General features: G+C 47.8%; 1 protein-coding gene across 3 annotated transcripts in view; it reads right to left on the reverse strand.

Moving 5' to 3' along the window:
* The window catches only part of COL4A2 (collagen type IV alpha 2 chain), a 169,972-nt gene that overhangs the window by 45,947 nt on the left and 108,810 nt on the right, over nt 1-15,215 (reverse strand). For all 3 annotated transcript variants that reach the window (XM_077854964.1, XM_077854963.1, XM_077854962.1), the window contains exons 11-18: nt 15,016-15,051; nt 12,702-12,743; nt 10,835-10,933; nt 8,732-8,767; nt 8,183-8,233; nt 7,197-7,241; nt 2,265-2,318; nt 1,376-1,442 (exon numbers count right to left, since the gene is read on the reverse strand). In XM_077854964.1, the coding sequence (XP_077711090.1) occupies nt 1,376-1,442; nt 2,265-2,318; nt 7,197-7,241; nt 8,183-8,233; nt 8,732-8,767; nt 10,835-10,933; nt 12,702-12,743; nt 15,016-15,051 (430 nt within the window). The remainder of the gene's footprint in view (nt 1-1,375; nt 1,443-2,264; nt 2,319-7,196; nt 7,242-8,182; nt 8,234-8,731; nt 8,768-10,834; nt 10,934-12,701; nt 12,744-15,015; nt 15,052-15,215) is intronic.

Genomic DNA, 15,215 nt, shown 5'->3' on the forward strand with positions numbered 1-15,215 from the left:
CCAAATCACTAACAGAAAGCGGACCTCATGTTCCTTTTCTTGGGGCTTCTGGCTTGGCAGGCGCGTCTGGACTCCACAGTCAGGAGGGCGAGGGTGAGTGCCAGCTGCCCGGGGAGGGCCATCCGAGGTCTTGAGCATGGATTCCAAATATACTCACTTATCCGTATGTGTTAATTTGCAAGAACACATGAAACCCAGCTATCTGTGTAGGGGACCCGATGGCGTTTTTCCTTCAAGGCCACCCTGGAGGGAAATCTCTCGGGGGCTTCACTGGGCTCTGTCTCAGCCCTGTGCTAATCTATGTTCTCATTAACACTGGGTGAACACATGCAAAGGTTGTTCTAGACGGACAGGTGGTTCACACCAAGTGTATGACCCCTGGACACATATGGTAGGGAGAGCCAGGCCATCTACTAGGTACAGGGAATTAAATATTAGACCGTCTTTATTAAAAAGAAAACCAATGAACTCACCCTTTAAAATCCCTTTCTGATTTGTATGAGGTAGGACATACACTTTTGAGTCCATTCAGGTAGCTTACTACCTGCCTGGTACTGTTCTAGAAATCAGGGATGCAGCAATGAGCCACAGCAGCTAAAACCCTGTCCTCGTGGATCTCTGTACAATGAGGATCCTCCATAAGTAAATACGCATACGATTATTCAGAGAGTGTTGAAAACATTTTTTTTCTTGACCTAGAAGGATACACATTCAAAAAGGTTCAAAGACCACTGCTCTTATCACAGAATTAGAATATTTCCATATGATCCTGTCAGTCTGGAAGGCTGAGTAAAATAACGAGATGGGCATTCACTACAACACATGCAAGACCCCTTCACTTACAGTCAGGGGTCCTCTGGGATGGTGGGAACATCTGGGCAGATACGTGGGGATTCCTCAAAGGTTAAAAGGATGTGGCCGTTTACAGATTATGGATTGTGGCCAGTTCAGGGTTTCGGATTGGCAAGCAGAGGGCAGAAGCACCTCGGTACACTTGGGGCAAAAGGCATTGAGGGTGGCTGGGTGGCTGCCATGAAGACTGTGTGCAGGAGGACCAGATCTCTTTAGTGATATTACAGATGGCAAAGCCAGGACCTGCGCCAGGCATGCAGAAATGAAGCCATCTCCCAGTGAAGGGGTCGCACCCGGAACGCAGAGGGCACTCTCTCTGGCAGAGATGAAGTGGAGATCTCTCTGTGACACCATATTCAAGCAACGAGGGGAGTTGTCCATGAACCCGATGTTCTCCAGAGGTTATGCTCTAAACATCTCTTTTGTTTTGCTTAGAAAACCTTTCTTGCAAGTTCATGACCATGTCCAAAACAGAAGAGGACACATGTGTGATAGAGACACGCAGGAGAAACCATGTACGAACCTTTAACTTGGGAGGGATGAGGGAAGTATGCAGGGGCACCTGGAGGCCCACGGTCACCTGCTTCTCCCTGCACGAAGAAAAGAGGAAAACAGAAGGATGTGAGATCTGCCTTCAGGATTTTGGATACCGTGCATATTTGCAGGGAATAAAGCTGAATGTGGAAAATGAGCTGGGGTACGGCCCCCACTGTGCTGTGGTCCCATGTCCCAGCCACCAGCCGGACCCACCAAGACTCAACAAAGTGGGCAGGTATTAATCCCACATTGAAATCCCTTTTTCAAGCACCAGAAGTGCTCAGGTGATTACTTTCTATAGTGCCAGACTATTCCATTACTGGTGACAGTGTCTGAGCTACCCACAAGGTGGGCGGGGTGCAATGCCATTGTACCCCGATATCCTACCATCTGGATGGTAAGACCTAAACTTTCTTGAGCCTTTCAGGACCCCAAAGGTCTAACCACTGAGTCCCCCTGTCCTCCCCAGCTGCGCTCTCTCACCCAGCAGGAAAGTCTCCCCACCTGGCTGGATCCCCATCACCTGACCTTGAACAACTAGGCAGCACCCCCCTGCCAGCCTGTGAGATTATTCAAACAAGTTAATCATATTCTCCCTGGGAATAGAGGTACCCCACCCTCTTGTTACTACAACGCCTGCTCCCATAGCCCCAGTGAGTGGCTCTGCTCCTGGGTGTGACTTCCACGTGCCTCTGCAAGGTGGGCAGCAGTGTGAGGCCCCAACACCTGTAACTAATAGTCCCTGTCCACCTCATCAGTCCAGGCCTGGGTGTCGTGTGTTTGCTTATCTTTTATCACACAGGACGGTGGATGCCTCCTCCCCCAGAGTGAACGGCAGGTGATCCGAATGCCAGCTAGGGGAAGACCGAGCTCACCTTGGGTCCTGGGGGTCCGTCAGGGCCTTGATAGCCATCCAGTCCTCTGCTCCCCTGCAGGAAAGATGCTCAGTGCTTATTTGTACTCTAACAGGATTTAAAGAAGTGACCTCAATACCATTATTATATATAATAACACTAACTATTTGTTAAAATGACCTGTTATCCACTCTGTGCCCAAGGTTCCCTGATTTTGGTCTCAAAAAATTTTTTCTTAAAGTTGTTTTGTTCAAAGGAGGAAAGACTATCCACTGGAAAAAAGAGAGTCTCTTCAATGAATGGTGCTGGGAAAATTGGACATTCACATGCAGAAGAATGAAACTAGACCACTCTCTTGCACCATACACAAAGGCAAACTAAAAATGGATGAAAGATCTAAATGTGAGACAAGATTCCATCAAAATCCTAGAGGAGAACACAGGCAACACCCTTTTTGAACTTGGCCACAGCAATTTCTTGCAAGATACATCCATGAAGGCAAGAGAAACAAAAGCAAAAATGAATTATTGGGACTTCATCAAGATAAGACGCTTCTGTACAGCAAAGGATACAGTCAACAAAACTAAAAGACAACCTACAGGATGGGAGAAGATATTTGCAAATGACGTATCAGATAAGAGGCTAGTTTCCAAGATCTATCAAGAACTTATTAAACTCAACAGCAAAGAAACAAACAATCCAATCATGAAATGGGCAAAAGACATGAACAGAAATCTCACAGAGGAAGACATAGACATGGCCAACATGCACATGAGAACATGCTCCGCTCACTTGCCATCAGGGAAATACAAATCAAAACCCCAATGAGATACCACCTCACACCAGTGAGAATGGGGAAAATTAACAAGGCAGGAAACCACAAATGTTGGAGAGGATGCGGAGAAAAGGGAACCCTCCTGCACTGTTGGTGGGAATGTGAACTGGTGCAGCCACTCTGGAAAACTGTGTGGAGGTTCCTCAAAGAGTTAAAAATAGACCTGCCCTACGACCCAGCAATTGCACTGCTGGGGATTTACCCCAAAGATACAGATGCAGTGAAACGCCGGGACACCTGCACCCTAATGTTTCTAGCAGCAATGGCCACAATAGCCAGACTGGAAGGAGCCTCGGTGTCCACTGAAAGATGATGGATAAAGAAGATGTGGTCTATGTATACGATGGAATATTCCTCAGCCATTAGAAACGACAAATCCCCACCATTTTCTTCAACGTGGATGGAACTGGAGGGTATTATGCTGAGTGAAATAAGTCAATCGGAGAAGGACAAACATTATATGGTCTCATTCATTTGGGGAATATAAAAAGTAGTGAAAGGGAATAAAGGGGAAAGGAGAAAAAATGAGTGGGAAATATCAGAAAGGGAGACAGAACATGAGACCCTCCTAACTCTGGGAAATGAACTAGGGGTGGTAGAAAGGGAGGTGGGTAGGGGGTGGGGGTGACTGGGTGATGGGCCCTGAGGGGGGCACTTGATGGGATGAGCACTGGGTGTTAAATTGAACACCAATAAAAATAAATTTATTTTAAAAAAGCTGTTTTGTTCAGATCAGGATGCAAAGTCCAGACATGACGACATTGGGCTGCTATGTCCCTTGAATGTCATAATTCATACTTGTTCCGTCCTGCCTTCTACTTTCCCCATCACTTTGCCATTGTTGCCGTCGAAGGCATGGGGCTGCCGGTACAGCAGGTGTCCCCATGGTGGCAGCAGCCACCTCTTCCTCCTGGAGCTCCTCTGCCCTGAGCACTTCCTCTGGAGCAGCTTGCTTGCTCAGGTTCACCTGCTCACAAGGCGGGGCTGCATCCGTTCTGCTAAGTTACTTCGGGAAGCCCAGAGGCCCCACGTCAGCGATATTAGGATGGATCCATCTACTAAAACCTTCCCGCAAGAGGGGCTTTGAAAAATTTTAGTGAACACCAAACAGAAGCAGTAATGCCTCTTACTTTAGAATTTTTCTCTTCAATTAAAAAGTGCAAAGTGCTACTTTCTAATTCCCTCGAGCTTTCATTGAAAGAGAACATTTGCCCTCAGGAGCTGCATTGTAGCTGGACATATACGTGAAGCCTTTACAAAAATCTAGAAATTCATTCCCTCTTGCTAAAGAATATGGACAGTGAGGGCTCACATTCAGAATGCCAGGTGCCACCTTCTGATTATTTTACAAGATTTTGTGAAATGCCAGAGCCGTGTGCTCAAAGTCCTGCTGTTTAGAATGAACACTGACGGGGTTGGTGTCATGTTTTTCGTGGTGGACCTTTGATTTAGACAGCTTCCCTTTCACACTAGGTGGAGCTGAAGATTCAGAAGTGAAGGCAAATTCCTTTGATGCTAAATTGATCTACTTTGAGGCCATCTCCCGAGAGAGGCCAGGAATACTAGAAGAGCTTGCGAGTGATGGGAGCCGGCAACTAGGTATTCAGTCTGAGTTGTGTGCGGCCCAGCATAACAGTCCAGCCCCGATAAAGCACTGGACGCTGCGAAACGTGCCCGTGGGCCTGAGCGCCTGAGCACTGTCCACTGGGCAGGACGTCATCACCGAGCAGTAGCCAGCACCCCCAGGGCTACATGCTCACCACTCGTGTTGAATAAGCCAAAACACCACCAACACTTCTGAACTATGAGTGCTTTGCAATGAACCAGGTATTACAATGAACCAGGACAAAAATTAAAGAGCACGCAGGATTTCTCTCGCTGAGACTATTAACAGTTGGAACCCCCAAAAGCCAAAATAATGACCTAAAAGGTTCCCTGTGCATTCTCATCTGCAGGTGGATTGACTGAGGGTAGGGGTGGGCCAGGTATTATGTAGAAGTCTGCAGAGTAAAGGGAAGAATTTGCACTCGCAGTTCATCTGAGATCTCTGGCAGCTGGAAGCCCAATTTGGCACAGCAAGAATCAACACAGCCATTTCAAGGCTTCTCTTTGTGTTTCTAGGTGCAGGCATGACAACAGGGGTGGGGGAAGCCAGGGATGTGTGGTCAAGGAGGATTTATCTGGGGACTAGATTAGTAACTGGATAGTCAGTTGGGAATGGTGCCAGCTTGTCCCATATGATTACAGTCAGCTGTCACGTCCAAGGTGTAGTGCAGTCTAGCAAGCAGGTGACTCCGTCCTTTGTGTGTGTCCCGGGCATTTCCTATTTGGAGAGTTGAGTAAACTGTCTCCCCACAGAGACGGCCGGTTGGCCGGAAGCGTCCCTGTCTTCCCCTGGACAATGTGGGCCTTCGGTCCCAACATCTGGCCACGGCAATGAGAGGCCCCAGGTGGCATCTGCGAGCATCTTGTCTCACATAAACAAGGAGTCCAGGGGGCAGCTGTGTCCAACTGTATTTCAAAAGCCTATAACTCATTAGTGATGGGTGTAGAAAAAAATCATAATCATCATTTCACTAGCACATGGCTAGCAACGAAAATATTAACAACAGCACTTGGGTTATGTGGGCAGGTGGGGATGGAGTACTTGGAGATGTTCATGTCGGCCTCACGCCTGTCTCTTCACTTGATTACTGAAATCCTTGAACTGGAATTTGGCCTTTTGGCCTTTGGTTGGAGTAGAGCCTGGACAGCTGTCCTCTAGGTATGCTGCCTTTGGGGACACCCCTCAGTAATGTCATGAGAAGATTGATGTCATTGGGGAAACCCTGGTGTTAGCTCCCTGGCTATCCCTGTTTATCCCTGGGATAAAAGGACAGGAACGGGAAGAGTAGGAGCCGCCAAGGTTGTAGGAAGGAGTCAAGGCTGGTCCTATTGGGAGTGGCCAGAGCCTGGGCTCAGGGCTTTGCCTGTGGAGGTTGGACACTGAGCCTGGAAGGCCAAGTCCATCTGCAGACTCTGAGCAAACAAGGGGGAGCCCCTGCAGGACACTGATGAGCCCACGTCCTTCTGGTTCTCCTGATGCCCCACCATCAACCCCCGATGGAGCCATGAGCACGATTCAATGGAGTCCCGATTCGGAGGCTGAATTGATTTTTGAAAAGTCTATTTCTAGGCACCTACTAGGACTTAATGATAAAAATAGCAGGCCATGGGCCCAACAGGCAGGAGCCATAATGCTGACTGTGTAATGGTGGTACACAGCATGCAGCTGGGAATCTCAGCGAGGGGTTGTAGGCACCTACGTGGCATCCTCTCTGGCCTGCAGTTCTGGACAGCTTGTTGACAGAACCACATGGGTGTGTCCATGCTAACATGGAGTCATCTCCATGGTGGTGAAAGAAGACAGATGGCAGAATGGAAGAGGTGTGCTCTTTCCCGTGAAATTATATTCACGTGCAGATGCACCTGCTCCCTGTGCACTTGGGCAACTGAAACGATGCCCACGGAGCTAGGACATCACCGGCGTCCACAACGTGAAGGAGGTGGGCTAGATGTTCTGCGATCGAATGACCAAAAATGATAAATAGGGAACATAATTAAATCACTAATTCAAAGAACCATTTCTGCATGTACTCTGTCACATGACCTGTGCTCAGACAATTCTAAATCTGATCCAGATTCGTGACACATTTCTCTCATAATTCCTTTTAAAAAATTGCCAAAAACCTGTCCACAGAACACAGAATAAAAATAGCTAGTTGGGGCATCACTGAAGATCAAGCATCAAAATTGTGAGATCAACATATGAAGAAGGCAGGTAGGCACTCAGCCACTCCAATGACGACTTCCCTAAGAGAGGCACATGATGATGAAGAAGGGTGCCAAAGGACACAGCCAATGTGCTGGTGTGTAAAAGTGAGGGAAAAGGTGAGTGGTCCGCCTCAGGCATCGCAGAAGAGTTGGAGGAAAGATGATTTATGCTACTGCACATGCAGGGCTTTAAATGTGGTTTTCTGGGGATAACTTCTTTTCCTGGAAGAGCACAGTCCTTCACAGTTGACCCTCGGAAGGTGTTTCAGCCCCAGAGCAGATCCCGTCTCATGCACCCAACTTACTTTTTGTCCCGGTGACCCTTTTTCACCATCGTAGCCAGGAGCACCCTGGGTGGAAGAGAAAACAGAAGCACCAGCTCAGGATATGCAGCAACACTTTCCAGAAGGCACTGTTTTGGCACCTGACAGGCTAACATAGAATACTTCACTATGAAATAGCAAAGTCATCTGAGGACCCCTTTTATTTTCTAAAGGAAGCGAATTGTTTTAGCGACACTTTCACGTACTGCATTATATCTAGCCCTTAAAGAAATATGGAGAATGAATAAGGACATTGTGGTTCAACGGGGAGAAATCTAACAAGGTTTGCACCCCAACATTCTCAGGAGTCGCTTCTTATTTCCAAAGATTCAAACATGCCTTTTTCATGGTAGTGGCTACCAGAGAGTCACTGCCAGGCCCCCTTCTGTGTGTTCTGGCCCAGAGCTCTGGCCACACCTCCCAGCTCACTTGCTGCTAGGTTCGGCAGGTGACCGAGCTCCAGCTGACAGGAGGACAGAGGCGTCAGGTGTCCTTGTAGGCCACATGCTGAAGATAGAGGCCTGCACTCGGGAACGGGAGCCAGAGGTGCTGATTCTCCTTGGGAGAGACACCCCAGGCTCCTCCTCTCACTGTCCTGCTAGGGACACTTCTGTTGGATTCTCCAAGAAACAAGAATCAACTTCTTGTGTTGGAGACAGTCTACACTGTTGTCACTGCAGGTTAAGTTAGCCTGACAGAAACACTGATGTCTGCTCCTGCCCTCCTCCAACAGAGGCTCACAGTCTCAAACACCAGGGACTCAGGGAGCGTGATGGGCCGGGGGGCCGCTCTGGTCGGGGCGCTAGGAGTGAGGGAGGCTGTGCATGCTGGCTGAGGGACGGCATCTGGGACATCTCTGTACCTTTAGCTCAACCTCACAGGGAATCTGAAACTGCTCTGGAAAATGCAGTCTACGGAAAACACAAAACAAAACAAACTGCAGTTAACAGCATGCACGCATGGCTTACCCGTGTGCCAGAAAAGCCCATGATTCCTTCTTCTCCCTTCAAGGAGATGCCCTAGGAGAGAGCAGAGACGTCAGGTGGCTGGCCCGTCCCGCTTCACCCGCTCGGGGTTCCAGCCCCTTGACTGGCCAGCCTGCCTCCCGGGATCCCCGGTCCATCCCAGTGTGAGCTGGGGTCACACAAAGTTGGCCAGGCGGCCTGGATTACCACTGATCCAGGATACCCCTGATGTCACACAGCTGTTGATGGCTGGGAGGGCTGGGAATACAGGGCAGGTGTGACAGGGACCTGGAACTGAAGCTGCCGCCAAATGTGCCGGAGCCTCTGCCCACACACCTGCTCTCTTAACACACTTAGGTGCATTCCCAAACCCCAGAAAATGTTGATTCGCTGGTGTCTGTGATGCAAAAGTGAAGATACTCTAAAGCCATTTTTTGAAAAGAAGCATCCAAGTGAACGCCACCTGGTCTAACAGGTGGATGCCGCTAGAGGCCTGTGCCCCATTGTTGCACGGGTGCCCAGTGGAAGAAACCGCGCTACTACTTCACTTACTTTTCTTCCCGGCTCCCCCTCACTTCCCTTTTCGCCCTGTGAAGACAATGAAATATGAGACCAGTAACTCAAGGACAGAAACGATGGAGCAGGGTTTGTGATCGCTGAAAAGTATTTATGGAAACTGTAAATACTGATTATAAATGCATCAGAATAAACAAGTCCTACATTTTGCAGCTTCAAAATTCAAGAGAAAAAAAGGTGTGATTTCTTCTGGATTTTCACATCATCAGTTAAGTCACGTGTTCCGTTTCATACAATTGCAAGGCTGTCTGTCTGCTCTGTGTGAGGGTGGTCTCCCAGCTGCAGGCTCTGCTGCAGCACACGCCCAGGGATGAGCCCCTGATGATAATATTTGAATAAAATAGTCTTAGGAGGGTCTTCTGAGGCAGAGACACACTGGAATATACTAAAACCCTAAGTAGGGAAGCCCGGTGGCTCAGCGGTTTAGCGCCTGCCTTCAGCTCAGGGCCTGATCCTGGAGACCCGGGATCAAGTCCCACGTCGGGCTTCCTGCATGGAGCCTGCTTCTCCTTCTGCCTGTGTCTCTGCCCTCTCTCTCTCTCTCTCTCTCTCTCTGTGTTTCTTATGAATAAATAAATAAAATCTTTCAAAAAAATAAAACCCCAGGTAAAAGAGACTTTATTTGGAAAGCGGTGTCAATTTTATATGGTATATTTTCCCCACTCCTTTTAGTCTAAAAGGGTTAAAGAAATGTAGTGACTGGCTGGGTTCTTTTTCCATCTCTGCTGGGACAGCACCCAGGACCCCTGTTGCCTGCAGCGGCCTCCTGTGGCCCCAGCCCTAGTCCATCCTGGTGGCAGAAGATGAAGGAAATCTGACGCCCAAGCTTGAACCCCTCGGCATGCGTTGAACCTGCTCTGGCCTCACTGCGCCCTTGGCTCCTGTCCTGAGACGGAACAGAGCTCCATCATCTGGCTGATGGTTGAGGCCCCACCAGGAGCCCGAGTCCTGCCTGGATTCCACCTGATGACTGGACGGGGCCCCCCCCCGCCGCCTGCTTGTCCAGGGACGTCCTGCCCTAAACTAGCTGGCTGACTGCCACCTGTGCCTGCTGCACTCTCCCCTGCATTCTGCTTCACACCATCATGGCCACGCCACCCTGTCCCCTTGAAGTCAGGCACAGCCACCCAGACTGATTCTTCCCTAAGCCTGCCTTCTCCCACCCGAAACCCATCGGGACAGACACTTGGGAGCTGGAATCAGATTCTATGTTTGGGGTTTTTACTTTGGTTCCCAGGCACCGCCTGTGCCCGACCTAATCTGAGGTTTTCACGTGGTCTCCACTCAGCAGCAATATGAGGTTGAGTGTTACCATCTTCAATTAGCACAAGGGAGCTGGGACATTAGAAAGGTTAAGTGGGGGATCCCTGGGTGGCGCAGCGGTTTGGCGCCTGCCTTTGGCCCAGGGCGCGATCCTGGAGATCCGGGATCGAATCCCACATCAGGCTCCCGGTGCATGGAGCCTGCTTCTCTCTCTCTCTCTCTCTCGCTCGCTCTCTCTCTGTGACTATCATAAATGAATAAAAAATTAAAAAAAAAAAAAAAAAGAAAGGTTAAGTGGCCCGTTTGAGCGAGTGAGTTTGGCAAAGTGAGTGTTAATTTTTATTTAGATTCCAAGAGTATACACTTTTAATCAGACAAAAATATTCATGGAAATTATAAAAATCAGACTGGACTTTGATGCAAAATACCCACAACCGATGCTCCACGTTAACAAAAAGTAAAAGTAGGTTCATTTTTGCCAAATACAACATTTTGCTCAGATAGCTCCATATCCTGGCTTTGAATTATGCTCTGACCATTGACCTATGCCTACACAGGAGATCTGCACACTAAGGATACATTTGAGTTTGTTTTATGAATTCTCGTATTGTCTCAAATTTGTTACAATTTTTTAAGACAACAGACCAGTGCACCTATGTGACCATGGGCAGTGTTTTCACACATGATGTACCAGTTAGATGGTGAGGACCCTCCCACTTTGTTATTGTTTTAAAAGATCGAAGAAAGTTCCTTTTTTTCCTTCTCCTTATTTTAGTTTTACCAGTAATATAGTCAATTTTGTTGAAGCTTCTTTACCTTATATTGATCTGGGTGGAACATTTCCTTCATGGGTCCTATGATGGCATGGTGGGTGTCTGATGGAATCCCATTGGGTCCTGGCAGCCCCATGTCGCCCTGTGAATGGTTTAGGAGAAGCAGTAATCTTTATCTTGGAAAGACAGTATCAAGCTTCATCATCACTAACTGCTTTCTATTTTTGCATATTATTTACCACAAGTATATCTATTTTGTAATATTATGATCACAGTGGAAAATAAAATGGTCACAATGGAAAATTATTTGTGTCCTCTCTGCATTAATAGTCATTTATAATTTATTCATAAAAGTTGTTTAAGTTGTTCACAAGTTTGTGCTGCCTTCGCTTCTGTGGTGTTATCTCCTTAGGATGAATTTCTGTACACAAGCTAAATGTCTTCCTATCAACGTATTACTCTATTGCTTTCCAAGATTGGGGCTAAGGTATAAGAAATGCCTAAAATATGAAAGATGAGACCAGTTTCACCACTGTTTCACCAGTTAAGGTGTTTTTATATTATAAAAGGTAGCATCTTCAATAAAATGTATCTTAAGTTTGCATTTTTAACATTAGCAAGAAACACTTTCCATGTGATGCACAGACCAGGAGGAGCCTATCAATCTGGAACATTATTAGACAAGGTTTCCTGCCTGATACGTGGCTTCACCTCCCAGGAACTAATTGACACAAAGAGAAACTTACTGTCTTTTCTTTGGTACTTCCATAGGTAAACTATATATTACAAATTTGGGCCCAGATGTCGCATAGTATGACCAGGGGTGAAGTGACAGGACCTACCAGCTGTATAAAGGAGGACTCTGTGGTGTTCTCAGAGTCCACTAACATCACATCTAAAAAATGCCTGGAACTGCTTGCTCACCTCCCCTTTACCTATTAGGGCACTGATATTTTCTTATTAATATTTGAATCATAAGGAGGGCACATGATGAGATGAGCACTGGGTGTTATACTCTGTTTGCAAACTGAATTTAAATAAAATAAACTAAATCTTAAAAAAAATTTTGAATCAACTCTTTGGAGATTATAGACATTCACTTCATTTTCATTCTGCTTGACATGTCTAATCTCCCTTCCACCCAGTGATTTCTTCCTATATTTTTCTTCTTTTTATGTTATTTTACTGTTCCATCATATTTCATCATATGCGTTTGGATCTTTCAATGGCATGCTTTTAAAATTTTTTCTACAGTAATAACACAAAGAAGAAGTCTTTCCCTCTAGATCTGAGCAGTACTGGGTTCCACTTAGTGTGCTGTTTGATCAAAAAGCACAGCAGAAAACAAAATGAGAATCGGCAAACGGTGAGGCCACAGAACAAACATATTTCATGGTGGGCAGGTGGCTTTGTGGTGTACACGATGGGTTACGTGTTGGTGAGGCTTTGCTTGTTGAGATTTTCACACACATGGCCTCAAGTGATGCTCTTGAAGGCCTGCAGTCCTTTTGTGTTGGCAGCGCAGTGATTTACAGGCACCCACGGGGTCTTCCTGCTGGGCCCGGCCGCCTGGTCCCTGAGTGGGCCTGTGGGTATCACCTCAGTCTGCTCAATCACTGGGGTTCCCCACGTTGGGACACCTCAGGCAATGCCTTTACTTTGTGGGTGCTGCAGATAGCCAAGGTCATGTCTATAGCAGAGGTCTGGTCGGGGCTAACCTACACTGTTGGCTTTCACAGTCTCAGCGAGCCATCACTATGGTTGGAGCCCCTTCCAAAGCCTGGCACTTTACAGTGATTGTTTCCTATGCAAATGGTCAAAAGATAACTGCACGAAAAGCAGTCGTTAAAACGATTTATTTCCTAACCACTAACTAAGAAAACCTCCACGTTCCAGTATTGTTTCCTTACTTTTTCTCCTTTCTCTCCATAAAAGCCAAGTCCTCTGTTGCCCTGAAAAGAGAAACAATTTTTCTAAGTTTTTAAAAGTCATTAATCACAGTGAAATAATAATAATAATATATATATTTTTTAGAAAAATAAACCTAAGATCTATTTGCAGCATACTGAACAATTATCCTTGCAGAATATTCTGGAGTCTCCTCCCCAAAGCTATTGGACACAAAAGATTAATATCCTTTCTTTTGTGAGTTCCACATATAAACCGAATAAAAGTCTGAGCCCAGGTAGCACATAAGGTGAACGTGGCTGGGACCACACGGAGTTGGAGAGTGGCACTTCCCAGTGTCTCCTGCGCATTCGCCAAGACGAGGTCTGAGTGATGGAAACCAAGGGGATCGAGAAAAACAACGAGCTGTTCTTTAATACACTGTGCTTTTAGGAAGTCTGTATTTTATACTCTAAGCAAAACCTCGAAAACAGACTAACAGCAGTTATTCTGTTACCCTTGGGAATGTTTTAGTTTGTTGTTCACCATCCTGGGGATCGGGACGTTGGCCGAGTGACCTGCCGTCTGAGCTGGCGCTCTGTGACCCTGCGACCCTGTGGCCGCACGACCAACACGGCGGCCGCGGGCCGTGGGAGCTTGTGTCCCCTGACAGAGGCCTCACCGACGGTGCGGGGCTGAGCTCAGACCTGCTCCCGGGTCCCTCGGACTCGTTAGTACACCTGTTGTCTACAGAGATGGGGGTCTTCGAGTGACAGACCCAGGAAGCAGCCATCTGCCCTGGGATCCTGTATCAGACCGAGGATCACGATTCAGTGTCCCTTCTGCCTCAGCTGTTTCTCATTTTGGCAAGAGAACCCTACGTTCACAAACACTTCCAACCCTTTTCATGATTGTAGGGGATGGTGAGCCTCGGCGTAGGGTGGCCGACTTAGCAAGTGTGCAGTAGATTCACGAGTGGGAGGGACATGTGTTGAACTGACCCCAGTGTCCAAGATGAGCTCGCCACACTCACGCATATTTAGAAACCGTGCTCTTTTCTTTGGCCTGCAAACGACTCTGCTTCCTCCCCAGGGTCTCCACATTCCCACCACGACAGAGAATCACGTGGGGCACTATCTGGTCTTTCTCTCAGCAGTACACCATCCGCCCCCTCCCATGCCCGGAGCGTCTCCGAAAAGAAAAACAAAGCGTTTAATTAAGTTTTGCTTTTTTGCTCCTTTCCCACCTGGCTGGGAGCTGAAATCAAAGCACAGAAAGGCAGCCAGGCTAGATGAGAATGCGATTTGCTGAGGCCCCTGCCGTCCCTCTGCCCCCCGAGCTGGTCGTCCAAGTCCCCAGGAAGTGACCTGGTGGAGGGCGAGGGCTGTTTGTGTTGCAGCCAAGTGGGGATCTGAGGCGACCCTGGGGCTCGGCCGCCCGGTCCTACATCCGCTTCTCTTGGCTCTGGGCCGTTCCCACCCTGCTCGGGGCTGCAAGACGGTGGGGAGCCCAGTGGTGGGGGCAGCTGCCTTAACGAGCTCCAGCCCCAGCCGGAAGCCATGTCAGAGGTGATGGGAAAGGGGGCGGGGTCGGTGGCGGTGGCAGCCAGGGTTCCCTGGAGGTCACAGAGATGAGATTTCTGTGGAGCAGACATGTGAGTGTGTGGGCTCAGGGATGTCCTCAGTCTCGTGCAGGCCATGGGATGGTCTTTAAATGTTGGTGACCACAGCCCAGCACTTCTGACTCATGTCACGTCTTGATCACAGACTCCCCTTGTCAACCTCCTGTACCCTAGCTCTGTCTACAGGCTACCTACCTTCTGGTGCTCCATCCAACTTAGTGACCTTTCTCTGATGGAGACAGTACAGCTCTGGGCTCAAGCTTGACTTGAAAATCACTAATGGATCCCCAGAGGCTGACATCACCCTCTGCTACAGCCTGCTTATGTCTGAGTAGGAAGGATGCCACTGGCTCCCCCACACAGATACAGCCACATGTTGTCCCTTCTTGGGCATTAACATGTACAGATAAACGTGAGCTGTTCTTAGATCTGCATTTCCAATCAAACACTCATCAGCGTGATTTTCACACAATGGCAGGTGTTACGTGATTTGCAAACAATGAATCATTCAACATGTCCACTTATTTGATGTGCTGGCTACCTCAGGCATACCTTTGGATTTATCTTTGGCATTTACAACATTAAGTCTCAAAAACCTACAAAATCATTCACATCATGAAATAAATGATAACATTGTTGTCAACCAAGTAGTTCTATGGTCAGGAAAGGTACATACAAGGATGGAAGCACCCCTCCTGCCCCCATAACCAACTTACTGGCTGTCCTTTTGGTCCGGGGGGTCCAGGCGGGCCCTGCATAAATACAAAGAAATTTGTAAACTGTTTTCTTTATCCCAGGACCTAGATAACATCTGCTAGAAAGCTCTGGGAAAGCCATCCACAGTATGTTTAGAAGCCTGTGTAGTATGTATAGAGGTTTCTGGTACATTAGTCTGGGCAGGGAGGAAGGGCTGGAG

The sequence above is a fragment of the Canis aureus genome, chromosome 17 (assembly GCF_053574225.1).
Source record: "Canis aureus isolate CA01 chromosome 17, VMU_Caureus_v.1.0, whole genome shotgun sequence".
In the NCBI taxonomy this organism is placed as follows: Eukaryota; Metazoa; Chordata; class Mammalia; order Carnivora; family Canidae; genus Canis; species Canis aureus.